Source organism: Paramormyrops kingsleyae, chromosome 21 (genome assembly GCF_048594095.1).
Source record: "Paramormyrops kingsleyae isolate MSU_618 chromosome 21, PKINGS_0.4, whole genome shotgun sequence".
NCBI classification, from domain to species: domain Eukaryota; kingdom Metazoa; phylum Chordata; class Actinopteri; order Osteoglossiformes; family Mormyridae; genus Paramormyrops; species Paramormyrops kingsleyae.
Window position 1 is genome coordinate 5,572,817 of NC_132817.1, and position 27,487 is coordinate 5,600,303.

The 27,487-nt window shown below is 43.7% G+C and overlaps 3 protein-coding genes across 5 annotated transcripts in view; all 3 read left to right on the forward strand.

Moving 5' to 3' along the window:
• The first annotated feature begins 2,278 nt into the window (after positions 1–2,278).
• LOC111849422 (claudin-18-like) lies at positions 2,279–10,237 on the forward strand. Of its 2 annotated transcripts, none has more exons than XM_023822270.2 (5): positions 2,279–3,704; positions 8,308–8,472; positions 9,193–9,340; positions 9,425–9,535; positions 9,709–10,237. In XM_023822270.2, exons 1-5 carry the CDS (start codon positions 3,485–3,487, stop codon positions 9,803–9,805), a joined length of 741 nt encoding a protein of 246 aa, XP_023678038.1. In that variant the 5' UTR covers positions 2,279–3,484; the 3' UTR covers positions 9,806–10,237. The 2 variants fall into 2 exon arrangements, with proteins under 2 accessions (XP_023678038.1, XP_023678039.1); XM_023822271.2 differs by lacking the exon at positions 2,279–3,704 and adding an exon at positions 5,317–7,538.
• Positions 10,238–12,900: 2,663 nt separating this feature from the next.
• Positions 12,901–18,396, forward strand: LOC140577553 (E3 ubiquitin-protein ligase TRIM35-like). The gene is made up of 6 exons (XM_023822263.2): positions 12,901–13,651; positions 14,968–15,063; positions 15,161–15,391; positions 15,515–15,537; positions 16,758–16,882; positions 16,986–18,396. Exons 1-6 carry the CDS (start codon positions 13,250–13,252, stop codon positions 17,513–17,515), a joined length of 1,407 nt encoding a protein of 468 aa, XP_023678031.2. The 5' UTR covers positions 12,901–13,249; the 3' UTR covers positions 17,516–18,396.
• Positions 18,397–21,985: 3,589 nt separating this feature from the next.
• LOC111849444 (E3 ubiquitin-protein ligase TRIM35-like) overlaps positions 21,986–27,487 on the forward strand; it is a 30,412-nt gene continuing 24,910 nt past the window's right edge. Inside the window, exons 1-7 of one of the 2 annotated variants that reach the window (XM_072704472.1) lie at positions 21,986–22,254; positions 22,363–22,856; positions 23,349–23,444; positions 23,542–23,772; positions 23,860–23,882; positions 24,903–25,027; positions 25,119–25,667. In XM_072704472.1, coding sequence (XP_072560573.1) covers positions 22,452–22,856; positions 23,349–23,444; positions 23,542–23,772; positions 23,860–23,882; positions 24,903–25,027; positions 25,119–25,660 — 1,422 coding nt within the window. In that variant the 5' untranslated portion in view covers positions 21,986–22,254; positions 22,363–22,451 and the 3' untranslated portion in view covers positions 25,661–25,667. Of the gene's footprint in view, positions 22,255–22,362; positions 22,857–23,348; positions 23,445–23,541; positions 23,773–23,859; positions 23,883–24,902; positions 25,028–25,118; positions 25,668–27,487 lie in introns of those variants that run through there. The other variant, XM_072704471.1, reaches the window with a different exon arrangement.

The window sequence follows — 27,487 nt, forward strand, 5'->3', positions numbered from 1 at the left end:
ATTCAGGAATCACCACAGACCGAGAAACTGGATCTGGCCTGATGTCTTTTTGCACAACAGACCGATACTGGTCCGAATCCGCTTTCTGGATTTGAAAAAGATAAGGGCCATATATTGGCCAGATTTACATTGAATGTTACCAAATCTGGCCTGTAGCTGAACCAGAGTCAGAAGTTAAATTCAGATCGGCCTGAAATGGGGACAGTGAGTGGCTCATTGGGCTAAGCCTCTGTGGTTGTGATCAGGAGAATGTTGGTTCAAGCCCCACCCCCAGTAGAGGGCGGTATGTGGTAGTTGACCCTCTGTCCTCCCACACATTGGAAAGTAAAATGAAGTCAGTGAAGGGGAGCCTTATAGTGTGTTTATGCAAAAAAAAATACTTTTTTGTTTATTAAATGTGGCTCAGACTCATTTTCCTCTGTTGACTCATGTGGCCGGTGAGTGGCTCAGAGGGTTATGTCTCCGTGCTCATGAGCAGGAGGTCACTGGTTCGAGCCCTGGCCCTGGTGGAATAGGTGCATGTCTGTGGGCCAGGCACATACTAAGTGCCCGGCCCTGTGATTAGGAGGTCGCTGGTTCAAGCCTGAATAACATCCTCTACTATATTACGTTATCCGGCAGATCATTATGTTGATCCCTTGAGGGTTGGTGGTCAGAGGCTGGATGGTGGCGCAACACACTAAGTCTCTGGCACCTGCGATCCGGAGGGTCGCTGGTTCAAGCCTGAGTAACGTCCGTCTATTATGATACGTTATCCGGCAGATCGTTATATGTTGACGCCTTAAGGGTTGGGGGTCGGAGGCTGGATGGTGGTGCAACACGCTAAGTCTCCGGCACCTGCGATCCGGAGGGTCGCTGGTTCAAGCCTGAGTAACGTCCGTCTATTATGATACGTTATCCGGCAGATCGTTATATGTTGACGCCTTAAGGGTTGGGGGTCGGAGGCTGGCGCAACACGCTAAGTCTCCGGCACCTGCGATCCGGAGGGTCGCTGGTTCAAGCCTGAGTAACGTCCATCTATTATGCTACGTTATCCGGCAGATCATTATGTTGACCCCTTGAGGGTTGGTGGTCATGTGCCCTTGAGCAAGGCCTTTAACTCCCAGCTCTGGGGGTGTTGGATGACCACGTGCTCTGACTTCAAAGGAGTATGGAGAATAAGATGGGAGTTGGTGTAGCTGTACTAATGCGAGTAAAAACCAGGGCCAGGGTTCAAACCAGCAACCTCCTGCTCACAAGCATGGAGACTTAGCCCTCTGAGCCACACACCAGACACATGAGTCAAGAGTGGATCCTGGGGCAGAATTGATCGGCAGTCAGTCTGGAAAATAAGAGTCGGCAGCAGATTTAAGCAAACAAACACATGTAATCTGCACACGTACAGGTACAGGTGCATTAGAACACTTCCCTTCACTGACCCCATCTCACTCACAATACAGGGTGAGCTCATGCACAGTGAACTCTGCTAAGGGTGGGACTTGACCCAATAACCTTCAGATTACCAGCACAGAGGCTTACCCCACCAAGCCACTCGCCGCCACCATGCCAACTGCATCTGAGTTTAACTTCTGACTCTGGTGCAGATACGAACCAGATTTGGTAACATTCAATGTCAGTCTGGCCCAGATATGGCCCGTATCTGTTTCAAATCCAGAAAGCAGATTCGGACCATTATTGGTCTATCGTGTAAAACGACACCAGGCCAGATCCAGCTTACATATCTGCAGCTTTTTCTGAACAACATTTGGCCCAGATCAGACCCGTCTTGCTATGTGGGATCACGCACTTAATACGAAGGGTTAGGCGTGCTATTATTTTACATGCTTTCACTTTCAGAAAAGTGCATGATTCTGGCCTAGAAACCCAATTATAAGGGCAATCATCATCATCAAAAAAACATATTACTCACATTTTTTTTACTTACAGTCGTTGGTAATGCATCTTAGACTGTTTGGTGTTATTTTTGTGAGACTACATTTATATTGTAATGATGCCCTCTAGTGGTGAGTTAAAGACTAGCAAAAAAAACAGTGGTCAGTTCATGTTATTTTGCATTATAGTATTAAGCAGTCAAAATATTATCAGGGCCAAATGAAAAAAATGAAAAAACAAATGCGAATAAAGACAAAAGACTCCTATTCACAATACTGAGAGTATATATGGTTCCAATGGTCAGACTAGGGACTCTGGCAATCTCCCGTCAAAAAGGTGTGTGAATTTGAACAGGGTGTGGTCTTTGGGTCATCAGTAGGGGGCAGTGTTTGGGGTGGGCGGTTGTAAAGGGGTGAGGAACCCGAAAAACCGAATGAATCAGCAAACCCCATTAATCTCCGTTAGCTATGTGCTAACCGCTGGCACTGACAAGCTGAGCCCCGGTGCCTCTACAGAGCAGCCATTCTCAGTACAGAGACCCTTATCAGGCAGATTGTGGCGGTGCCTTTGTTTGCTTTAAGAGAATATTATCAGAGTATTAATTTGCCGAGTCGGGTAACTGATTAGTCCTGTGCTGTGGGGTGAGGTGACGTAGGTGAAACCACCCTCAGCCCTTGTTAGGGACCTGAATAGATGTTTACTCTTCTTCGTTTACTTTATTTACTGTTCGAAATAGCTGTTTTCAGGATCGTCAAGCCCTCCAGAGGGTGATCCGTGCAGCAGAACGCTGCTGCAGGTCGGCCCTTCCATCTCTTCAGGACATTTACATCAAGAGATATAGGAGCAGGACCTTCAGGCTCATAAAGGACACATCTCACCCCAACAACAGCCTGTTTCAGCTTCTGAAATCAGGAAAGAGACTCGCGAACATCATGACCAGGACTGAGAGACTTAGCAGGAGTTTGTACCCCCAGGCCATAAGGTCTCTGAACCTGGACATGCCATTGCACCTCACACCCTGATTGTGGTCTTGTACCCCTCACCATATCCATACTGTTAAACTGGCCACTTTTTATGTCTGTGTCACCGTTCATTTTGAACATACTTCTCTGCTTGCATTTTAGCTTTTTGCACTGTAACTTTAGCATAATTGGATTAGACTACAAAAGAGCGCGTTCAGGATGCATTTCACTGCGTATTGTACTTTGTATAACTATATATGCGACAATGAAGGAATCTTGAATCTACTCCCTCTCAGCTAGATCAGAGAGGCGTAAATAGGCATTTTTCTTAGGTAGCATGACCACCCCCCACCCGAGCAGAATGGCACAGGACTGGACACCACAGCACTCACAGCTATTTGCTCAAGTCCTCAGTGGGACGTTGGCCACCCTCCTGCAGGTACCAGGCGGACCCGTCTCCAAGCGACGGTCATGGAAAGCGCCGGCAGCGCACACGTGACTGAACCGCCTCCTCCCGCCGCCCCTCTGAGTCACAGACGTCAACCCGTCCTGCCAAAAAAACCCAAGCTCAATTCTGGTGTGGGAATAGAGTCCTGGTTTCCCTGACGCACAGGAGCTCGCCCGTATCAGAGACGCACATCTCAGGGACAATGGCCTCCACCATGATCCAGACCTCCGGCTTCATCCTGGGCCTGCTCGGGGTGGTCGCCACCATCGCCGCCACCGGCATGAACAACTGGAGCAGCCAGGACCGCGAGGGCGACGTGGTCACCTCCGTCTACTCCTACAAGGGCTTGTGGCAGACCTGCGTAGTGGAAACCTCTGGCTTCACAGAGTGTCGGCCGTTCTACACCATCCTCGGGCTGCCAGGTGGGTGCCGGCTCGTGTGCCGACCTGCCAAATGTGGGGTCACTGCCATTAGGAGTTGTAGGTTTTCCTTGGATGATTGAGTGGATGAATCGTAAAATCCTCACAATAAATAACCCCTGTAATATTTGCAGGGGGAGGTGCGTTAAAGTACGTTTCACAATCTAGGGAGTCGCCTCGCAAATCTGACTGGATACCAGTTATTTCAAAATGTACTTTTATTCCTAATAGAATTTGCACCGTGCTGTGAAATTGCACAGCGATATGACTGAATAATGTAACATTTCGGGCAGGAATCTTTTTACCGGGCCGAGGTCGCAGGTCCCCCTGTTTCCGTGATCTCCTGTAAATTCTTTAATTCCCCCCGAAGGGGCAATCAGAAAGCATCTGGGAATCAGTTAGAGGATGTATTCGCATCAGAAAAGGATCCGTGTGGTCTGACATTAGATTGTGTTTAAAGGACGCCAGGGTTATCAAATGGGTAATAAAAGTAAGATCACAGAATTTTTATGTTGTAGTAACTGTAGGGATTTTTGACTGAAGATTTGTTTACTGGTGTTTCCAGTATTTGAATTTGTATCAACTTGCACTGAATATTATCACATATAAAACAACGTTACTTTTACCCGAAATATTTGTAATGTTACAAAATGAAACATTTCAAACAGCACAAAGTAAAAGCAGTTATTTTATTTATTTACATATTTGAATAAAAATATCCAAATTCTAGTTTGCGATGTCCAGAAAGAAAAGAAAAACTAGACAACAACCAATTAAAAATTATGTGAAATATAAAATATTAACATTAAAACATTGCAATAGTGCATAAAACATAAACACACACACATATGTAGATGTATTTAGCAATTATATACTTAGTTACACATAGAAACACACATATAAATATCAATGAAGATAAAGTACTTTTACTTTATCTCCATTTTAATTGGAAAATATAAAATATGTAACATATTTGTAGTATATATAATATAGTCTGTGATGAGGCATTTAGGTAGTTTCCCGCTTAAACCAGTTTCCAAGCCGCAGTTTTTTTCATCAGTACGGCTAAATCTTCAGCAGCTTCTCTTATCGTTGGCCTTTGTCTCCATTTCCCGTCCCCTGAATCCGCATTTAATCTGCAAGCACAAACTTCTCCATTCGAAGTTCCGTGTCATTCCCATGCTGGCTTCCTCTCGTGTCAGCTTCCCGTCTGCTGTCTAAAAGGACGATGTCACTGCATCGCAGATGTACGCATGATGGTTCTATAATTTATATCTGATATCTGTTAAATGCTAGTTTCAGGTCAGGTCACAAAGGCCATTGGTCATGAAGTGTAACTTCTGTACATCAGATCATGAAACTGATCATGATCATTTATTACATCATCAAGCTATTTTAATCCGCATGAATGTGGCTCTGGCTGGAAACCACATGATACAAGGTTGGGCGACGAACAAGATCTTTACAAACCACGTCCATTCAAACGGGAACAGGGTGGGGACACAAAAGGACGGATCGCCAACGTTAAGGGATCCCCAAAAGAAAGCTGCCCCCTTTTTGAAAGGGGATGCAACGGGAATATAGACTCAGGCAGGAGGGTCGAGAGGGTTAAGAACCACAAAGCAGGACAGACAGGACGAAACCAAATGTCCTCAGCAGGCCAATGTGCTCACAAGCCATCAGCGTGTGTTTTGGACAGTAACTCGGCACGTTCAAAGCAGTTCATGGAAGGTTCAGTTTGACAAACATAGGGATACGGAGAAAGCGGGTATTTCTCTGGGACTCTGGGGCGGGTTTCTTCATGAATTTCCCGGCACACATCACAACTGGACGCTGCCCTTTCAAACTCAACTCAAAGCTGCCTTATCGAAGTATCGGCAAAACCAACCATGTTTGCCTTTCAGACTCATATCCATTTTCTCTTTGTCACTGGCCCCTCCTGACTGGTTACACACCAGCTTTCCCAGCCCCTGACGACAAAGAGGTGAAGCTAACATGAATATTAGCTCTGCTTAGCTCAGGCACCTGACTCACACCAAGCTGTTGTTGACAAGACCAGTTAGGCTACGGGGCTGTTGAGTGGAATGATGTTATTTTAATAGCCAGAAATTGGCATTTGATAATGTTTTATATATAGATATAAATCAGTGCTTCCCAGCCCTGTCATTGGGGGCCCACAGACAGTCCATGTTTTTGTTCCCCCCAGGTAGGGAAACACTGGATTGGGAAACACAAAATGGACAAAAGTAATGGGACACCTGGCCATTACACCCATAGGAGCTTTTATGACGTCCCATTCTAAATTCATATGCATCAATATGGAGTTGGTCCCCCCTTTGCAGCTATAACAGCTGCCACTCTTCTGGGAATCGCCTTCCAGAAGATTTTGGAGTGTGTCTGTGGAAATTTTTGCCCATTCGTCCAGAAGAGCATTTGTGAGGTCAAGCACTGATGTTGGACGTGAAGGCCGGGCTCACGTTCTCAGTTCTTGTTCATTCCAAAGGTGTTTGATAGTATTGAGGTCTGGACTCTGTGTGGGCCAGTCATAGTTCTTCCACACCAAACTCACCCAACCATGCCTTTATGGATCTTACTTCGTACACTGGGGTACAGTCATGCTGGAACAGAAAAGGACATTCCCCAAACTGTTGTCCAACTCCAAAGTTGGAAGCATAGAATTGTCCAGAATGTCTTGGTAAGCTGAAGCACTGTGTTCCCTTCACTGGAACTAAGGAGCCTAGCCCAACCCCTGAAAAACAACCCCATACCATTATCCCTCTTCCGCCAAACTTTACAGTTGGCACAATGCAGTCAGACAGGTGATGTTCAGCTGGCATCTGCCAAACCCAGACTCGTCCATCAGACTGCCAGACAGAGAAGTGTGATGTCACTCCACAGAGCACGTTTCCACTGCCAGTGGCAGTGTGCCTTACACCACTGTATCCGAGGCTTGGTATTGCGTTTGGTGATGTGAGGCTTGCATGCAGCTGCTCAGCCATGGAAGCCCATTCCACAAAGCTCCAGATGCACAGTTTTTTGTGCTGGGGTTAATGCCAGAGTAAGTTTTGAGTTAACAGACCATTGGCGACTTTGCGCACTATTGCCCCTCAGCACTCAGCTACCCCGCTCTGTTACTTTACGTGCCACTTTGCGGCTGAATTTCTGTTGTTACTGAATGCTTCCACTTTGCTATAATACCACTTGCAGTTGGCCATGGAATGAAACACCAGAATTCAGTAATTAAGAGGTGTGTCCCAATACTTGTGTCCATATAGTGTATATATTATGCGTATTTAATTCTGAAGCAGCCCCTCCTCTGCATATACAAAAAAATTATTTTCCATTTATGCAACAAAAGCCTACCTTCTGCACGTCAGTTTTCTGAATTTAGCTGTAGTTAATAAGAAATCATGTTGCAGCACAAAGTACTAACAGGAAACGAAACGGGTAACAATAACTGATTCTCGAAACCGAGGCAACACTCAGGAGCAAACACAAGATAAGCTGTGTTAGCTCATGAGTTAGCGATAAGTAATGTAGCGTCGGCCTCCATTTCGAGACTGCATCACCACGGCGCGGCTGGGGAGGTCACAGTCTCTGTCAGACCACGAAGCAAAATGGCCGCCACCATGATCCAGTTAATTGGGTTCATGTTTTCGACTCTGGGGCTATTTTTGATCTGTGCTGCCTGCGCTCTGGACATGTGGCAAGTACAGGACCGTTCCTTCACGCTGGTGACTAGCGTATACACCTTCTCTGGACTGTGGCACTCGTGTGTGGCGTCTGCCTATGGGTCCACTCAGTGCCGGCCATTCTACACCATCCTCGGACTTCCAGGTAAGGGGGAACTTCGAACCCACACTTACCGGTACTTGGTAAATGGGGTAAAATATGCTAATTCGGGCCTAATTAAGCAGGGCTGATGAAGCAGACGACCTGAACCTACTTACAATTCATGACTGGATTATATATATGATATTAATCATTTTCCATGTTGTTACTTGGTGTTGATTAATAACAAATATGATTATGATTTAAGCTATAATATTTTTATTCAATATTTGAGTCTTAATTGAGCAGCCTATTTGTCTAACTGGTGAATGTCTATATTGTAAAACAAATCTACAATAATGTTGAAGCTTAATGCAATACGTCAGTATGTGTTTTCCTGTATTTTATGTACATGACCGGCCAGAATGGTCTGTGAATTTTTTCTGGTTAGTGAATGTGCACATGATGGAAGGGCTCTCTGCTTTTTCGAGTGATCATTTATAAGCAAAATAATTATTTTTGTTGAAATTTAACCGAAGCAAAGCATATGGTATATTTCCTATTTTAATATTTATGCTGTTCTTTAATAAAAAATAAACATACATTAATACTAAGTGGAATGTATTACTATTAATAATGCTTTTTATTATTTATTTACATGCATTATTACTATATATGGGTGTGTGTGTGTGTGTGTGTATATATATATATATATATATATATATATATATATATATATGTGAGATGTATTTCATGTTTTGCATTGTTATCTCATGGTACCTTGAGCGCTCGTTGGAAAGCAAACAATGGCTTTGTTTTGTCCTGCTGGCGGCAGGTACCTTCCAGGCGGTGAGGGCCCTGATGATCGTGGGCATTGTCCTGGGTGCCATTGGCATCCTCATCTCTATCTGCTCCCTGAAGTGCATCCGCATGGGCGCCATGGAGGACGGCGTCAAGGCCAACATGACCCTCACGGCGGGCATCATGTTCATCGTCGCCGGTGCGCCCACCTCTCATGTCATAACGTAGCCATTCAATGATGACATCAATTGTACTGCACTGTAAATTGTTCATGCGGTATATTTATATTTTCTGCAGTGTACTTGTACTTGTAAAAATGTTCTCTTAATATTCAAGATATATATCGTATGTTAGAGAATACGTTTTGTGATATAGGCCTAGATGTGTTTTGTTTATACACTCCTCATATCTACACCTTTTGTTATATCCAGTCTCACTCAGTTAACATTTATACTATTTACCAGGCATATTGAAGCAAAAAAAAAGATGACTAGATGTTTCATGCATGTTTCCTAGAAGTACACTACAAAACTGTGCGAGGCAATTTCCTAGCTTGCCTTTGATTCATATCTGTGCAGTGTGTGTGTGCTGGACTGGTCATGGAAGGAAAGTGTTACTGCAAACACAGGCAGAGCCACACAGCTCTCCATACAGCGCGTCAGGTCAAAGTATGATGTGCAGCCTAACTGCTGGCGTCCAGCATCGCGATTTCAGAGAGAGATTTCAGAAGGGTGCACAGTACATTGAAGGGCGTAATTTTGTACCAATCAGGCTTAAACAAGCCATGTGAGAGTATTCAGCATATAAAACAATGAGCGTTCTTTTGATGTGTTCTAACATTATCCATTAGCAAATAAATTAATTTGATTCTGTATGAAGGCGACGATTTCTTTTAATAAGCCAAAGCTTTTCCCCTCAGGGATCTGTGGCATCAGCGGGGCCTCGGTCTACGCCAACCAGATAGTCAGCAGCTTCATGATGACCACATATAACCCCCAGATGGGCGGAATGGGAGGAATGGGCGGAATGGGAGGAATGGGCGGCATGGGAGGAAACCTCGCCCCCAGGTGAGCGCCTTATGCACCCCGCCCTGCACACACAAGCTTGAGACCGGAAACACGCCCGTTTGACCCGGTCCTGGTTTCCTTTAGGTACACCTTTGGGCCCGCCCTTTTCGTAGCCTGGGTGGGAGGGGCTGTGCTGCTGCTCGGCGGCGTTTTGAAGTGCCTGGCATTTAAAGGGTTAATGCCGGAAAAGTCACGGTACGTTTGCGAATGTCTTTCCATTTCAAAAGTTATGTGAATAAGCTGTAATACCGCAGAATATTTCAGACGTGTTATTCTCAGATCTGGTATTTGATGATAGCTGCTCTGAATCAAATTATAAGCGATCTTTGAACTGCTTGAGATTTGAGATGATCCGTATTCTCCTGTAGCTATAATGCTGTAGCGTACAAGGCCCCGCCCCAGAACCAGCACATGTATGAGGACTCCAGGGCTGAAGATGACAGGCGGGAAAAGCATTTCGTTTAAGCACTGAAGTTTCAATTGGAAGATACATTTACAGTCAGAATGATTTTTTTTTTCTTATTAGCATTTCTCGTCAAATCAATATATTAGTGGTTACAAAGTAGTGTTTTGCTGTCACAGATATAGCATCCTACATTATATATGAGCATTTTTATATGAATACTTGTTTGTTTGGTAGAATTTTATTTTATCATTTCACTGAATTTGCCATATTAACAGTAAGTTTGTATATAAGCTGGTTTTTCAAAAATGTATGTTTTCAATCTATTGCGTATTTGTAATGAATTATGAATGTTTTAACGAACTCTGTAATGAATTTGCAGCCAGCTAAAGAATTACCTTATTACTGTACTTTATTACTTATAACTGAAATCCGATAAAGAATTACCGGATTTCATTTATAATTCAATTTCAATAAAATATGCAGTTACAGTGTTTTGCCTTCTTATGGCTGTATAAATAACTGGGACTAAAATAACACACTAAGTAAATGAAGCTGTCTTACAAACCTTGAGAGTAAGGTGATAGAGTCATGCACTGACGAAGGAAAATAAATTTATATAACACTGTCTTCTTTTGAAGTGGGAAACAAATCGGCCCCTGTTGCTTCTTTACTCAAATGAGAAAAAAACCCAGCTTCCATTATATACATTCACTGAGACACATTTTCTCTGTTGCCGAGTCTCACTGACGCTCTCATGGTCTTACTCTGACTGTCTGACTCTTTCACACTCTGTCTCCCACTCTGACTCTTTCGCACTCTGTCTCCCACTCTGACTCTTTCGCACTCTCAGTCTCCCACTCTGACTCTTTCGCACTCTCAGTCTCCCACTCTGACTCTTTCGCACTCTCAGTCTCCCACTCTGACTCTTTCGCACTCTCAGTCTCCCACTCTGACTCTTTCGCACTCTCAGTCTCCCACTCTGACTCTTTCGCACTCTCAGTCTCCCACTCTGACTCTTTCGCACTCTCAGTCTCCCACTCTGACTCTTTCGCACTCTCAGTCTCCCACTCTGACTCTTTCGCACTCTCAGTCTCCCACTCTGACTCTTTCGCACTCTCAGTCTCCCACTCTGACTCTTTCGCACTCTCAGTCTCCCACTCTGACTCTTTTGCACTCTCAGTCTCCCACTCTGACTCTTTCGCACTCTCAGTCTCCCACTCTGACTCTCTGATGCTTTTGCACTCTAAGGCTCAATACATGTTGGAAGCAATTCATATCTGCATATATCACTATGCGCAGAGGGCTCGAGCATGTGTACAGGAACCTTGCGTTCATTCCCAATAACAAGTGAAACAGCACCCCCAGTCACACATGATGACAGTCACAAAAGATGATATAGCACCTTAAACGCAAGGTAGGATATATCAATGGATGTTTCTACAAGCACGAGAAAGGGGGCATGATTTCATTGTATCCAATGGTAGGATGTTTCCATAAGTAAGATGAAATACTAGAACACCGGCATTGTCACCTTGCCTTCAAGTCATGTCAGAAAAATCGTAAATACTACACAAGAGCACATGAACTCCACTACAAAGTCGCATTTACCAGTCGGAAACTTGGGGTATTGCGGTGTGTCATTACAACAATCATGGCGGAGGCAATGGATAGCTCTACTGTAAAAGGCAAATTATTTTGCAAGTAGGACAGTTTATGTAGCGTGTCATTGCAAAACCCTGAATTGTTTTGAATGGTAATGAGATTGTTATTAAATGATGTACGGTCAAAAAAATTGATAGCTTTAATCTGATCGGATAAGAGGCATTCTGATGGCTCACATCAGCTTATCACTCCTCTTCCACCAACATGGAGCCGGTACTGGACTGGTTCTCGCTCGGTGCATTTTCCAACAGTTTCAAAAATGAATGTAGCCAGAAGTGAGAGTAAAGTATAGATTCATATGTATTCCGTTTTGTTGGATTCATTTGGATTTAAAGTTTTTATAAGCTGCCCTACCAAAAAAAAAAAAAAAAAGGTTTTCAGAATATGATTCCTTAAGCTCTCTGTCTCTACCGCCTGTATCCACTTTTGTCTCCTTAAAGCAGTGGTTCTCAACCCTGTTCCTGGCGCCCCACCTGCCAGAATGTTTTCGTTCCAGCCCTACCTTAATCAGGCTCAGATGGTCCTTAATAGGCTAAACCCGGTTTCAGACCGAAAGCGGCGTGCATTACGCTGCGCTCCGTGCCGCGCGCCGTTTGGGAAGCTTGTGCGAATACTGTGGTCAAAGATGAACTTTGACCGCTGCGCCCTATGACGCATTGTCGCGCGATCAATAAAAACAAGGCACCGAACGAACCGGGCACAGAAATCGAAATGGAGGGAAAACTTATATTGTCCGTGTCTGAGTTCCCAGAGCTATATCACACAAGCGTACTACCTTTTTGCATCGTCGCTACTGACCGCGAGCCGAAATGACAGGAGAGTTTTGAAAACCACGCCTACTCTTTGCGCGGAAGCCCCGCGCGAGCACAGCGCATTGACTGTTTTTGTTTGCGGAGGCCCGAAAATGTTTAAATAAACAAAATATGCTGTATCTTATTACTGTTACCTTATAAATGCTACTTTGTTTAAGAGCAAAAATATACTCAAAGTCGTGCGGTTGTACACCTACTGCAATAAATCACGGCTGATTGTCTACAACCGCACTCCTCGTATATGTTATTGCTTAAGTAAATTAATCTACAAATATAATAATTTATTTTGTTTTACCCATATTAATCTATTAACCTATGTTGTAAACTGGAGTAGCTGATATTAGTTAGCAACACAAACATAAATGCGTTTGCACTGTTCAAGTTCAATAAACGCTACGAATGGGTTTTGGTGTTGGAGGAACGAGAAATGAACCTGTATGAATACACACCTAATGCTAAACCCATAAACAAAAAGTTTTAAACCCATAAATACATGAAATAATAGAAAAAAATAACCGCACTTTCCCTGTACTGTGGAGAGCTATTGGCATACAAATACTTCCTTTTTAAGATCTGTCGTGGTTCTCGCAAGTTTCTTTTGGTTTACTGCTATCGCTAACCTTCTTTGGACCCACGGTGGCTTATTTTAAAACAAAATAAGAGAATATTCACAACACGATTCGACGACCATTTTCATTAAGCACTAGAAGCGGCCTGACTCACACTCACGAGTCTCTCCTTCGTTAATAAAACGCGCGCGGAGTCACATGGGTTATAGCGCGAAAGGGTCACCTGGTCGAGAATCGAGAATACGATCGACAACCCAGGCTTTTTTTTTTTAACTGAACAATATGGTCGTGAACGGAATTGTACGAGCTGTGAAACGTTAGAGAACCGAGCTTCGACTGAGTTAACATTACTGAAGTACAACCCTGCTCGCGTATTCGGTGTCAGTAAATCAGAGTGAAAGCGAAAGCAAATCTCTCGGTGATCGGAAGCCATCACTATGCTTAGTGTCCATCGGAAGAAATGGCCGCCAGGTCCTCTGTGCTGGAAGAGGAGCTCACCTGTCCTGTGTGCTACGAAATCTACAGGGATCCTGTGGTCCTGAAGTGCAGCCACAGCTTCTGTAAAGTCTGTTTACAGGAGTACTGGGAAGATAAGAGCTCTCCGGAATGTCCTGTTTGTAGGAAAAGGTCTCCTGTGGATCCTTCCTGCAACCTAGTCCTGAGGAACGCATGTGAGGCTTTCTTACAGGACAGAGCTCAGAGATCTGCAGCAGCTTCTGAAGCTCTCTGCCGTCTGCATAATGAGAAACTCAAGCTCTTCTGTTTGGACGATCAGACACCTGTGTGCGTCGTCTGTCAGACCTCAGCGAAACATGAACATCACAAACTGCGACCCGTACAGGAAGCCGCAGAAAAACAAAAGGTTTGAGCAACGTGTCTTTTTTCTTGTTTTGCAGTTATAAAATATTACAAAAACCATGAGACATTGTTCAGAAAAGATTTGTATGTACCCTGAGACAGATGCTATCTTAATTTTATTATTTTATGTTTAGAATTATTCAACCATCTACAAAGGAAACAATGCTCTTAATACTAAGTAGTTAATATGCTTTATATCTGTGAATATTTCAGATTATAGTAGAAAAACTAGTTAACGTTTTATTAATATTACAATGACTAGAATTTTGTCTCCGAGGAGTTAAATTGGATTGTCTCCTAGATTAGATTAGATTTTAGATTAGAAAATCCTTTATTAGTCCCACAAGTGGGAAATTTGCATCGTCACGGCAGAAAGTGAACAGTACAAGAGCAGCAATATTAAAAAACAATAGAATAAAAACTGTACCAACAGTACAGTATAAAACGTACACTAAATCTGGAAACATAAATATGGATGAGTAATTTAAAAATATAAATGTGTGTGTGTATATATATATGTATATGTAAAATTAGATTAATATATGTATGTATGTATAAATACAGTGTATGTATGTTTACTATGTACAGAGTGGATATATAAATATATGTACAACACTGAAGGAAGAAATATATATATGGACAGGCACGCAATGGAGTGACAGGCATTGACAAGAACTAATATTGCACATAAGAAACACTGCACATAGAGAGCACCATGGTGTATTGGATGTGTGTGTTTGTTAGTCAAAATGCGTGTGGTCAGCTGCAACGACTTTGTTTTAGAGTCTGACAGCGGCTGGAAGGAAAGACCTTCTGAGTCTCTCCTTCCCACATCGTGGATGCAGAAGCCTGCCACTGAAGGAGCTGCTCAGTGCTGTCAGAGTCTCTTGCATGGGGTGGTAGATGTTATCCAACAGGGATGACAGTTTAGCCACCATTCACCTGTCACTCACAACCTCCACTGGGTCCAGAGGGCATCCTAGAACAGAGCTGGGCATCCTAGAACAGAGCTGGGCATCCTAGAACAGAGCTGGGCATCCTAGAACAGAGCTGGGCATCCTAGAACAGAGCTGGCCCTCCAGATCAGCCTGTTCAGTCTTTTTCTGTCCCCAGCAGAGATGCTGGGGACTGTTATTTATGCAATTATTGGTATTATGCATGATTCTTGGTGTTCCTGCATACTGGCATTTAGCAGAAATATATTCCTGTTATAATTATATTAATCCTTTGGTAATAACTGAGCCTGTTGATAATTCCTGTGTAATACCTCACATTAGTATCAGTTGGTTAAAGCTCAACTTTGCTGTCTCATTCATCCAGGAGGATCTGAAGTCTGCACTGAAACCTCTGCAGGAGAAGCTGGAAGCTTTGAATAAAGTACAACAAACCTGGAACAAAACAGCAGAACACATCAAGGTACAGAACTACCTACATTATAAAGTGTAAGAACAGCAGCAACATCACTGGACAGGCTCCTCTGTAAAAGAAATGAGGAAACTCACTTTCATTTCAGACTCAAGCTTGGTACACAGAGAGACTGATAAAGGGGGAGTTTGAGAAACTTCACCAGTTCCTAAAGGATGAAGAGGCAGGCAGGATTTCTGCACTGAGGGAGGAAGAGGAGCAGAAGAGCAAAATGATGAGGAAAAAGATTGAGAAGATCACAAACAAGATATCATCCCTCTCAGAAACCATCAGAGCCTTAGAACAGGAGCTGGGAGCTGAAGACGTCTCATTCCTACTGGTGAGGATAGATCACAACTGGATTCAGTTGTTAAAATATACAGTTAAAATATAAATGGCCCCAAAATCATTTATACTATAAATGATAGTATTTATGACATGATTTTTCTTTGTTTTGTTTCAGAAATATAAGGAAACATTGAGAAAGTAAGGAAATTTCCCTTTTTAACTTTTACTGGTTTGGAGTCAGTGAATTGCAGTAAAATGGGAGTCAGTGTGACATCCCCACGGATTCACCTGTACATCATGTGATCATGTGGACCAATCAGGGAGCTCAGATTGCTTGGGCTAGGTGTGCATATGTGGCGTGGGCTAGGTGTGCGTATGTGGCCTGGGCTAGGTGTGCATATGTGGCGTGGGCTAGGTGTGCGTATGTGGCGTGGGCTAGGTGTGCGTATGTGGCGTGGGCTAGGTGTGCGTATGTGGCCTGGGCTAGGTGTGCGTATGTGGCGTGGGCTAGGTGTGCGTATGTGGCCTGGGCTAGGTGTGCGTATGTGGCCTGGGCTAGGTGTGCGTATGTGGCCTGGGCTAGGTGTGCGTATGTGGCCTGGGCTAGGTGTGCGTATGTGGCCTGGGCTAGGTGTGCGTATGTGGCCTGGGCTAGGTGTGCGTATGTGGCCTGGGCTAGGTGTGCGTATGTGGCCTGGGCTAGGTGTGCGTATGTGGCCTGGGCTAGGTGTGCGTATGTGGCCTGGGCTAGGTGTGCGTATGTGGCCTGGGCTTGTGCGTATGTGGCGTGGGCTAGGTGTGCGTATGTGGCGTGGGCTAGGTGTGCGTATGTGGCCTGGGCTAGGTGTGCGTATGTGGCGTGGGCTAGGTGTGCGTATGTGGCGTGGGCTAGGTGTGCGTATGTGGCGTGGGCTAGGTGTGCGTATGTGGCGTGGGCTAGGTGTGCGTATGTGGCCTGGGCTAGGTGTGCGTATGTGGCCTGGGCTAGGTGTGCGTATGTGGCGTGGGCTAGGTGTGCGTATGTGGCGTGGGCTAGGTGTGCGTATGTGGCCTGGGCTAGGTGTGCGTATGTGGCGTGGGCTAGGTAGATAATGGTAAACAGAGAACACAGTAGAAATAAAAAATATTTTTTTTTATTGTTAAAATGCACCACATCTATAACAAAAAATACAAATATTAACTTTTAAAAGCACTTTCTCATGTTCAAATAGCTGTACATGTACATGTTTTCGATAGGAGTTGGGGTTGGATGCCTAGGCTAACTTCGTTGAACTTGCGAACTTTAGGACTTCTGAACCTGCTCTCGGAATGGAACTTGTTCGTATTTTGGGAACCTGCTGTACATTGCTAGTATCTGTTAGCTTCTCTGGTCATGAACTTACAGGAGCAACATCACTGAATGCTGAACATTGTTACAGAGCCCAGTGCCCAGTGCGGGATCCAGAGGAGATCTCAGGAGCCCTGATTAATGTGGCCAAACACCTGGGCAACCTGAGCTACAGAGTGTGGGAGAAGATGCTGGAGAAGAAAAAGATTAAATACAGTGAGTAGAAGACGTCAGAATGGAGCAGTTCCATAATCTCTCTGTGCGGAATGGGGGGGTGGAGGTTAACTGTACTCTAATGTTTCTCTCTGATTCCCTTCAGCTCCTGTGATTCTGGACCCAAACACAGCAGATGTCCGTCTGACACTGTCTGAAGATCTGACCACTATTACCTGGAGTAATGAGATGCAAGGTTATCCTAATAACTCAGAGAGGTTTACATTGGGCGGTGTGCTGGGATCTGAGGGATTCAGCTCAGGGAAACACTGCTGGGATGTAGATGTGGGGGATGGAGTTACCTGGAGGCTGGGTGTGGTTAGGGAGTCCATCAACAGGAAAAGGGTTTACCCTCTGATGCCACAAGGGGGCGCATGGTGTATAGAGCTGCGTAATAGTAAATACACAGCAATGACCTCACCACCAGTCCCTCTGTCTATGAGAAGGAAACCCCAGAGGATCAGAGTGCAGCTGGACTGGGACAGGGGAGAGCTGTCATTCTCTGATCCCAGTAACAACACTCCTCTCTACACTTTCAAGTACACTTTCACTGAGAGGATGTTTCCATTCTTTGGTACCCAGGATTACAGGGATCCTCTCAAAATGTGCCCAGTAAATGTTTCTATTTCCATCTGAGCACTAAAATTCTACTAACAATTATAGTCTGTTACATTAAAAATCTGATTTTTTTTTTTTTACAAAAAGTAGATTCATATTTTTTATAATTCATGTTTTAGTGTAAATTAACGGCTTTTTCAGAGTGGAGCTAGACTGGGGGCTGTCATATATATATGCAGGGTAATTTCCCTGGGCCTCTGTGGGAGGACAATTCCAGTAGGGCAGGGGAGGTGCATAGTGGGATTGTTGTTAACGTCTTGGGCAAGAAGAATGTGTGTGTGTATGTGTGAGCCTGAACCGGGAGCTGAAACTGCCTGTTTGTGAAGATAATTGGACCCCCCCCCCTCTGCTCGAAGAATGGGACGTACTACGTAGGCTGCTCAATGCTGCAGAGGAAGATAAAGGGGGAGCAGTCAGAAATATCGAAAGGAGACAAACAGGCTGATCTTCTTAAGCATTTGCTATATTCTATTTCAAGCACCATATGGCCTAATGAATGTGTTGTAATTAAATAGATTAATTGACCAAATATATGGTGAGATGTGGGTAGTTTGATTTGCTTGATTGCATAGTATTTAACATGGGGACATGTAAGGGGTTAGCAAGGGTGGGGAGGCACTGGTGGTGACTGGTGATGGGCCTGAAGGAAATGCAGAGCTGCGGATGGTCATCACCTCTGAGGTCATCACCTCTGAGGTCATCACGCACTCCGCATGCAGACCAGAGTGCCTGTCTTGACCAATGGAGTATTAGATTACCTTTTTTTGGAATTGCAGAAATGTATGAAATCGGAGCATTTTCCTTGGGCGGGGGTTCGCTTCGTTGGAACGGGGATACTCTGTTTCTTTGCTGTTAACTCCAAAGGGCCCTGCCTTAATAAAAGTTTTATAATAAAAGACTTACTCAAGTCGTGTCAGGTAAAATTGTTTCATGCCTGGTGCCGATCAGACGTTAGAGAAAGGAGTAGTAGTCAATACTACAGCATATAGGACATTCTCATATCTTAAAACAGAAACACAACTTTTCTGTTGGCTGTTGGGCCATTGCTCCTCCCTGTATGAATGACATACAGACATATTGGTGCATGCAGGTGGTTTATAGAACAAATAAAAATAAACTGGTGATACTACAATCTGGGGAGGCAGGTTTGTGCACCCAGTCATCGAAAATCATATTTACGGTTAGATGATTCAATTTGTTAATTTTGTGTTTTATTTTTAGCTTCTCCCCAATAATGCAATATTTTGAAGGATTCCTGCAGTGTTACATTTATAAAGAACACTGTCTCTCGTGGCAGCCGAGCAGTTGCTGCATGGAGGGAATAATACATTCTTGAGCCATCAGTGTCAACCAATCACATGCTCCAGCACCTATTAATGTCACTCTTAAGAAGCTCTCCCTTAAGCAGTCTCATAAGAGATTGTTTTGGAAACATACGTAGGAAAACAAATACCTTTTGTAAGATATATCTTTACAGTCTGTAAGACGCCTAGAGGAAACCCAGCCCTGAGCATCTTACAGATTTGCTGAAAGGCTTGTGGATTCATAGCTGGTAAAACAGTTACAGACAGCGATGTGTTCACATACCAGGAAGGGACACACAGCATCACGACATTACAAAGTGCAATAAGGGACTCCAGGGACATGGAGGGTGGGGGGGGGTTACAGTCTAAATCCATCTGATTGGACCGTTTATATGCGGCCCAGTCACTCACTCAGGAACTCTTCTACACTGTCCGTGTACCACTTGAGGATGCTGAGCTCCTCTGCAATGTTCTCGGACGTACCCCAGGGTGGGGGGGGGGGGGGTGTAAGGGAGGCGATCATCATCAGAGAAATGACAGGACTCACGGGAGTGACCCGTTGGCTAGTTCGTATTCTTTCCATCACCCAATCTCCCACACAGCTCAAAGCCTTGAGCCTCCCACTGTTAACAGGAGCCACCGATATCTGTGCCCCGACCCCAGCCAAGTCATAAGGAATGGGCTCAACACCATTAATGTTTACACTGCTCTCCAGTGATCTGTGCCTCAACCCCAGCCAAGTCATAAGGAATGGGCTCAACACCATTAATGTTTACACTGCTCTCCAGTGATCTGTGCCTCAACCCCAGCCAAGTCATAAGGAATGGGCTCAACACCATTAATGTTTACACTGCTCTCCAGTGATCTGTGCCTCAACCCCAGCCAAGTCATAAGGAATGGGCTCAACACCATTAATGTTTACACTGCTCTCCAGTGATCTGTGCCCCGACCCCAGCCAAGTGAGGAGGAGTGGGCTCAGCACCATTAATGTTTACACTGCTCTCCAGTGATCTGTGCCCCGACCCCAGCCAAGTGAGGAGGAGTGGGCTCAGCACCATTAATGTTTACACTGCTCTCCAGTGACCCCCCCCTGAGCTGCTCATTCAAAACTTACCATGAGAAAAAGACGCCTCCTTCAGATTATTAACAGAAAAAAAGTAAACCAATGGACAAACATGTGACCAAGAGGGGGCGGGGCTTTACAAATAGGCCACTGTGGCCAACAGGACTGCAGCAGTACAGTCACCAGTAAAGGACTGATATAACTGTCTCCCTCTACCCACATTGTGTTCTGTGGTTAATAATATAGTAATAGGCATAGAGTAGCAGAGTAGGTTATGGATCTTGTTTAAGGTTATGGGTTCAAATCCTGTTACTGGCAGGGACTTTGGGCCCTGGAGCAACTTCTACACGGACACTCAATGCTGGCTGACCCTGAGATCTGACCCCAAAGCTTGTTCTCCTCTGAATATGCACGTGTGTCTCATGGAGAGTAAGATGGGACATGCGCAAAACTGCCCAGTCCACACTCACATTAATGCACATTAAAATATACTTATTCTTTGAAGAGAAGCTGCTTGTTTTCTTTTCATTTATCATGATGACTGATGTACCAGCACGACAAAGAACAGACTCACAATTAGCCATTCATCTGGCTATAGTTCATCGAGGCAGTGAAAAGACAACGTAACACAACCAACATAATATGAAACTTTCAGCCAATCACGTGATCATATATCAGGCTTTAACTGCTCAGAGAAAGGGACAGTCTGCATGACCCCCAAGGGCCTCATATATAAACGGTGAATATACGCACAAAAATGTTGCGTACGCCCGTTTCCACACCTACGTCAAGATCTATAAAAACAGAACTTGGCGTAACGCCACGCACATTTCCACGGCAGCCTCAGACACATGCTTCTGCTCGCTTTTGTAAACGTTCATACCCATGACACAGGCTTTATCAAATTCAGTAAAATTGTTTGCACATCGTTTACTAATTTAAGGCACTTGATTGTAATCAATCTGTAACAATAAAATGGTGCACAGAATGACCTAACTATTCCAACTATCAAGGCTGCTTTAGCATTGTTAGAAGACATCGCAAATGGAAGAATAAGGAGAGAGTGCATATTTAGAGATCACACTGATTTCTTGGCCCATGATGATGACTGGCTTCTAAGTCGATTTAGATTTCCAAGAGCTATCCTCCTGTAGCTGAGCTGGCCAGCAGGATCATTTCAACATAAACTGGCTGACGGATCGGGTATTTATCAGTCATCACTGCCATGCCACGTGCCAGGCCAGCTGTATGGGATGGTATTTTCCCCTTGTCATCCAAATAATATTTCCTTGCACTGAGGTTGAACAAACAAACATTAAAGCAAAATTCGCAGCAACGTCCGGTCTTCCAAACGTAATCGGAGCGATCGACTGCAGGCACATCGCTATAAAGGGAGCGTGCACAGCCAGCGCGCGAAGATGCGCTCCGCCCTGCAGCCCCACCACCGCCAGGAGCACGGGGGTCATCTATTGTAATATTCTCTGACAGAATAAACAGTAATACCGCATCTGCTGCTTGCTTGTTTGTGTTATTATACATGCAATTTATTTAAACAAGTACGGATAATGTTGTGTGGAAAGAAAACTTACCTTTACTCGCGATGACGTCAGAGTCCCCCTCACCCGCTAGCATAGTGGAATTTGAATTCCATTCTATTCCAATGGCCTTTTGGAATTGTGGTATCAAAGCACTGAGTACACATCCTGTGTACATCTCCTGTCCATTTCATCCTAAAGCTGGACACAACATCCCATGTTTCCATAAAATTTCACGGTCCTGCTAGTAAATTAAGTGAATTTATAAATCTTGGCCAAAGTCATTTAGCATAAAAATGTCACAAAACCATGTGGCAAAAATTGTTACGAATCACCCTCTATGTATTTCATGAAAAAATAGATGTGAGCAAATTAAATAACCATTTTAACAATCCATTTTGTTTTAAGCTTATATATGACTATTTTTAAAAACATTTCTGTCACGATCCGCTCCGTCCGATCGTAATGTGTGCCACGCCCACCTCGTTACCTCGTGTTCAGCCCTGATTGTGATCGCCTGTGTCCTGTTAAGTCTAGCTCGTCTTTTGTATTTAGTCCTCGTCTGAGTCGGTCTTCTCGAGACTTGTCATTGTAGTGTTCGAGTGTTGTCCGTGCTTGTTCGTCTTCGTGAAATAAATCCAGTTTACCTGACGTTCTGGCTGCACTTCGCCTGCTTCCCTGCTCGCCCTCCCCGCGAACGTTGACAATTTCATTTTCTCTAAATATTTACTGCTGGGCCCACACACCGTGTACAGCACTGAGTGAGAGCATAAACTGTGCAGTGCTATACAGAGGAGGATGCTGCTCCTTTAAGGAATTTCTACACGATACCTGTGTGGACTCGTCAGGTGTGCGGTAAGTAAGAAAGGAGGCACAGTTCAAATATCTCAGAATGTGCTTGTATTGTTTTAAATTGAAGAATGAAACTGATGACATTATTCAAATAACATTGCTGGATTGTAGCACTTCCAGTATTTTGTTGTTTGAGCAGAGTAGAAGTGAAAGTAAATCTCTCGGGAAGCCGTCACTGTGCTGAGAGTCACTCTGAAGAAATGGCAGCCAAGTCCTCTGGGCTGGAAGAGGAGCTCACCTGTCCTGCGTGCTACGAAATCTACAGGGATCCTGTGGTCCTGAAGTGCAGCCACAGCTTCTGTAAAGTCTGTCTACAGCAGTACTGGGGAGAGAAGGGCTCTCGGGAATGTCCTGTTTGCAGGAGAAGGGCTTCTATGGATCCGCCTCTCACTAATCTGGCCCTGAAGAACGCATGTGAGGCTTTCTTACAAGGCAGAGCTCAGAGATCTGCAGCAGCTTCTGAAGGTCACTGCCGTCTGCATAATGAGAAACTCAAGCTCTTCTGTTTGGACGATCAGACACCTGTGTGCGTCGTCTGTCAGACCTCAGCGAAACATGAACATCACAAACTGCGACCTGTACAGGAAGCTGCAGAAAAACACAAGGTTTGAGCAACATGTCTTTTTTCTTATTGTGCAGTTATAAAATATTACAAAACCATGAGAAATTGGACAGAAAATATTTGTATGTACCCTGAGACAGATGCTATCTTAATTTTATTATTTTGTTTAGAATTATTCAAACCATCTACAAAGGAAACAATGCTCTTCATATTAAGTAGTTAATATGCTTTATATCTGAATATTTCAGATTATACTGTAACTAGTTAACATTTTATTAATATTACAAAGTCTTTAGAATTGTCTCTGAGGAGTTAAATTGGATTGTCCCCTAGATTATAACTGTTATTTTTCCATTTATTGGTATTATGCATGACTTTCTATCCTGATGATCCTGCATACTGGCATTTAGCAGAAATGTGTTCCTGTTATTATATTAATCCTTTGGTAATGTCTGAGCCTGTTGATAATTCCTGTTTAATACCTCACATTAGTATCAGTTGGGTAAAGCTCAACTTTGCTGTCTCATTCATCCAGGAGCATCTGAAGTCTGCACTGAATCCTCTCCAGGGGAAGCTGCAAGCTTTGAAAGAAGTAAAACAAACTTGTAACCAAACAGCAGAACACATCAAGGTACAGAACTACCTACATTATAGAGTGTAAGAACAGCAGTGACATCACTGGACAGGCTGCTCTGTAACAGCAATGAGGAAACTCACTTTCATTTCAGACTCAAGCTTGGTACACAGAGAGACTGATAAAGGGGGAGTTTGAGAAACTTCACCAGTTCCTAAAGGATGAAGAGGCAGGCAGGATATCTGCACTGAGGGAGGAAGAGGAGCAGAAGAGCCACATGATGAAGGAGAAGATTGAGAAGATCACAAACGAGATATCATCCCTCTCAGAAACCATCAGAGCCTTAAAACAGGAGCTGGGAGCTGAAGACGTTTCATTCCTACTGGTGAGGATGGGTCACAACTGGATTCAGTTAGAGAATGGAAATAAAATGTAAAAGTAAATGAAATTTATGTTCTTTATTTTGTTTCAGAATTATAAGGAGATACAGAGAAAGTAAGGAAACACCTCTTGTCTTTTACTGGTAACAGTTTACTTGATGGGGCACAAATAATTTTTTGACACTGCCCAGCCAAAAAAAATAAGGTCACCATTTGAATTTATATCAATAAATACTTAAGAGCCAATGACTGGATCATTATCACAGCTCAGCAACATTATGCAGCAATAAAGTAAAGTCAGCTGAGTACCTGAATCTACTGAATGGCCAGGTTACACCTCCATTCATCATCAATGGATTGTTTTCTTTCCTGTTGGCTTGGGCATATTCCAGGACAAGAATGCCAAGATTCATTGGGTTTGAATTGTGAAAGACTGGTTCAGGGAGCATGAGGAATCATTTTCACGTGTGACTTGGTCACCACAGAGTTGTGACCTTCACCTCATTGAAGGTCTTTGGGATGAGCTGAAGGAGGCTTTATGGAGTGGTTCAACTCACTTGTCAATACAGGATCTCTGTTAGAAATGAATGCAAATCTGGATGAAAATAAAGGGTGAGACATTGCATAAGCCTGTGGAAACAAAGACATGACAAATGTGCGTCATAATCAAAGCTGAAGTTGTTCAACGAAACATTCAAATGGTGACTTGTTTTTTGGCCTGGTAGTGTCCAATTACTGACATATTAATTAACCACAAATTAAGTTTTAGTTACATACTGATCTCATGTTTGTTCATCATTAATGAATCATGATGCATCTTTTATCTCAAGCAGTTACTGTATTTGTTCATGATTTGTATTTAACTTGGTTACTGCTTGTTTGTGCTTAACTTACTTAGTTACTACTAAGTACAAATGTGCGTCATAATCAAAGCTAAAGGCGGTCCAATGAAAAATTCAAATGGAGACTTTTTTTTTTTTGGCCGGGCAGTGTCCAATTACTGACATACTAAACCACAAACTAAGTTTGTTACATACTGATCTCATGTTTGTTCATCATTAATGAATCATGATGCATCTTTATTTGAGTGAAATGTATATTTAGTGTCAACACTGAACGCTGAACATTGTTACAGAGCCCAGTGCCCAGTACGGGATCCAGAGGAGGTTTCAGGAGCCCTGATTAATGTGGCCAAACACCTGGGCAACCTGAGCTACAGAGTGTGGGAGAAGATGCTGGAGAAGAAAGAGATTAAATACAGTGAGTAGATGTCAGAATGGAGCAGTTCCATAATCTCTGTGCAGATGGAGGGGGGTAAACTGTACTCTAATGTTTCTCTGATTCCCTTCAGCTCCTGTGATTCTGGACCCAAACACAGCAGATGTCCATCTGACACTGTCTGAAGATCTGACCACTCTTACTTGGAATAATGAGATGCAAAGTTATCCTAATAACTCAGAGAGGTTTACAGTGGAATGTGTGCTTGGATCTGAGGGATTCAGCTCAGGGAAACACTGCTGGGATGTAGATGTGGGGGATGTAGTTACCTGGGAAGTGGGTGTGCTTAAAGAATCCATCAACAGGAAATGGATTCCCCAGGTCACTCCAGAAGCAGGAATATGGATGATAAGGCGGGAAAAAGGTAAATTGGCAGCATGGACCTCACCACCTACCCCTCTGTCTGTGAGAAGGAAACCCCAGAGGATCAGAGTGCAGCTGGACTGGGACAGGGGAGAGCTGTCATTCTCTGATCCCAGTAACAACACTCCTCTCTACACTTTCAAGTACACTTTCACTGAGAGGCTGTTTCCATTATTCTGGACAAAGGGTTATGGGGCTTCTCTAACAATTTGCCCAGTGGATGTTTCCATTACAGTGGCAATAAAATCCTAAAAATAAATATTGTCTGTTCTGTTCAAAATCATATTTAATTGTTGTTCAGGAAACAGATTAATGTTTAATTTGTTCATGTTTTAGTGGAAATAAATTTTTTTTCGGAGTGGAGCTGGACTGGGGGCTGTCATACTTCTGCCTGTTAATTTCCCAGGGCCTCTTATCCAGTGCAGGGTGACAGTAAGTTTGCAGCCCATCCTAAGAAGCCCTGAGCACAGAGCAGGGGACACACTCACACACTAGGGGGCAGTGTAGAGACACTGAGTCACCTAACCATGTATTTGGGCTTTAGGAGGAAAGCAGTGGAAACACAGAGTCAGAGGGGCACATATTTAACAGCATCACTGCAGGGAAAAAAATTAATCATAAATACAAATGTTACTGCTGTGCTGGTGCTGTCTTGGTTTAAAATGGGATGTTTTGGTTTAAAATGTAGGTTTTGTTCATGTATCTAATACTGTAACTGAACAGGAAGGGAATGCTGCTGGGGGAATGTGCCAATGAAAGCTTCATTTACATCCTCTAATGCTGGTCCAGGCTTCTTTGTGTCACTTCCTCAGCATTCATGCCACGCCTTAAAAAGTGACTTAAAACAATGTTCAGTATGAACAGCAGGGGGCTCTAGAGAGAAAGAGGAAATTAAGTTTATTCTTTGAAATGCTGTTCTTACCACAACCAGGTCCCAGAAGCCGTGAAGAGGCATTCAGTGGAAATCCTATACAGATGTAGCCACTTGAATTTTCCCCTGTTTCCATGATGGGGCCTTGGCTGGTCCATGACAGGTCCCTGCTGGGTCCTGGGTGGGACCTTAACTGTAATGAGATCTCCCACGATGATGTAATGAACAAGGGGGCCTGCATGATCCCCCCCTTAACGCTCTATGTGTAAAGTACTTGCAATTATTTATCCATCCACCAGGGAGTGCAGTGATTATGAAAGGTGAGGTACCTAAAATCAGGTATTGTAACTCCACTGCAAAAAAAATGAAAATCTAAGCAAGTATAACTTTCTCACATTTAGACAAAATTCCAATTTCATTAATAAGCTGACTACACTGCAATAAATGGCCTGTGTAATTTAAGAAATTGTTTCTGTTGTGAGGCAAAGATGGCCTAAAACTAGCAAAATGTGTTTTTAGTCAGTTTATTGATGAAATTAGATTTTTTTATTTTACTTTCTCTTTTGGAGATGAGGTGGACCCAAGATGTGTGCAATACAGTAATTACAAGCCTAAACAAAGTAATAATACTGATATTGTCGAGCAATGAGGCACAGTGTGGTATATGAAAATTAAACAGATTTGAAGCCCATTGAGCTTGTTTGGCACATGATGAAAGACTTCATCTTGCAAGGAGGCCAAGCCAGGTACAAAGCAGCAGCGTGTCCAAGCAATAGAGTTATTTTGGGAGAGGAGAGTGACCCAAGATGTTTAACAGACTAATTACAGGCCTAAACAAAGTAATAAGGTTGATTGTGGAGAATAAAGGTGGAGAGAGTGGAAAATGAAAAAAAACATATGGTTCTGTACTGTGCTTGAATAAAACAGACAGATTCCTTAGTGTGTTCTGTCATTCGGTCTGGCTAACAGTCTGAAGGCTGCTGGTGGCTACGCATTCATGGCGGGGGGGGGGGGGGGGACACTCACAATGACATGTGAATGTGTCATTAACTTCTCTGCTTGGCCACAATGAAAAGAGAGATGTTTGCAGGGGTCAAGGTCAGGTTGTTTTCTTAACCTAAGAACACTGAACCAACAGTCAAGCATGGTGGTGGTAGTATCATGCTGTTTTGCTGACAGTACTGTACATCAGTACATTGCGCAAAGAG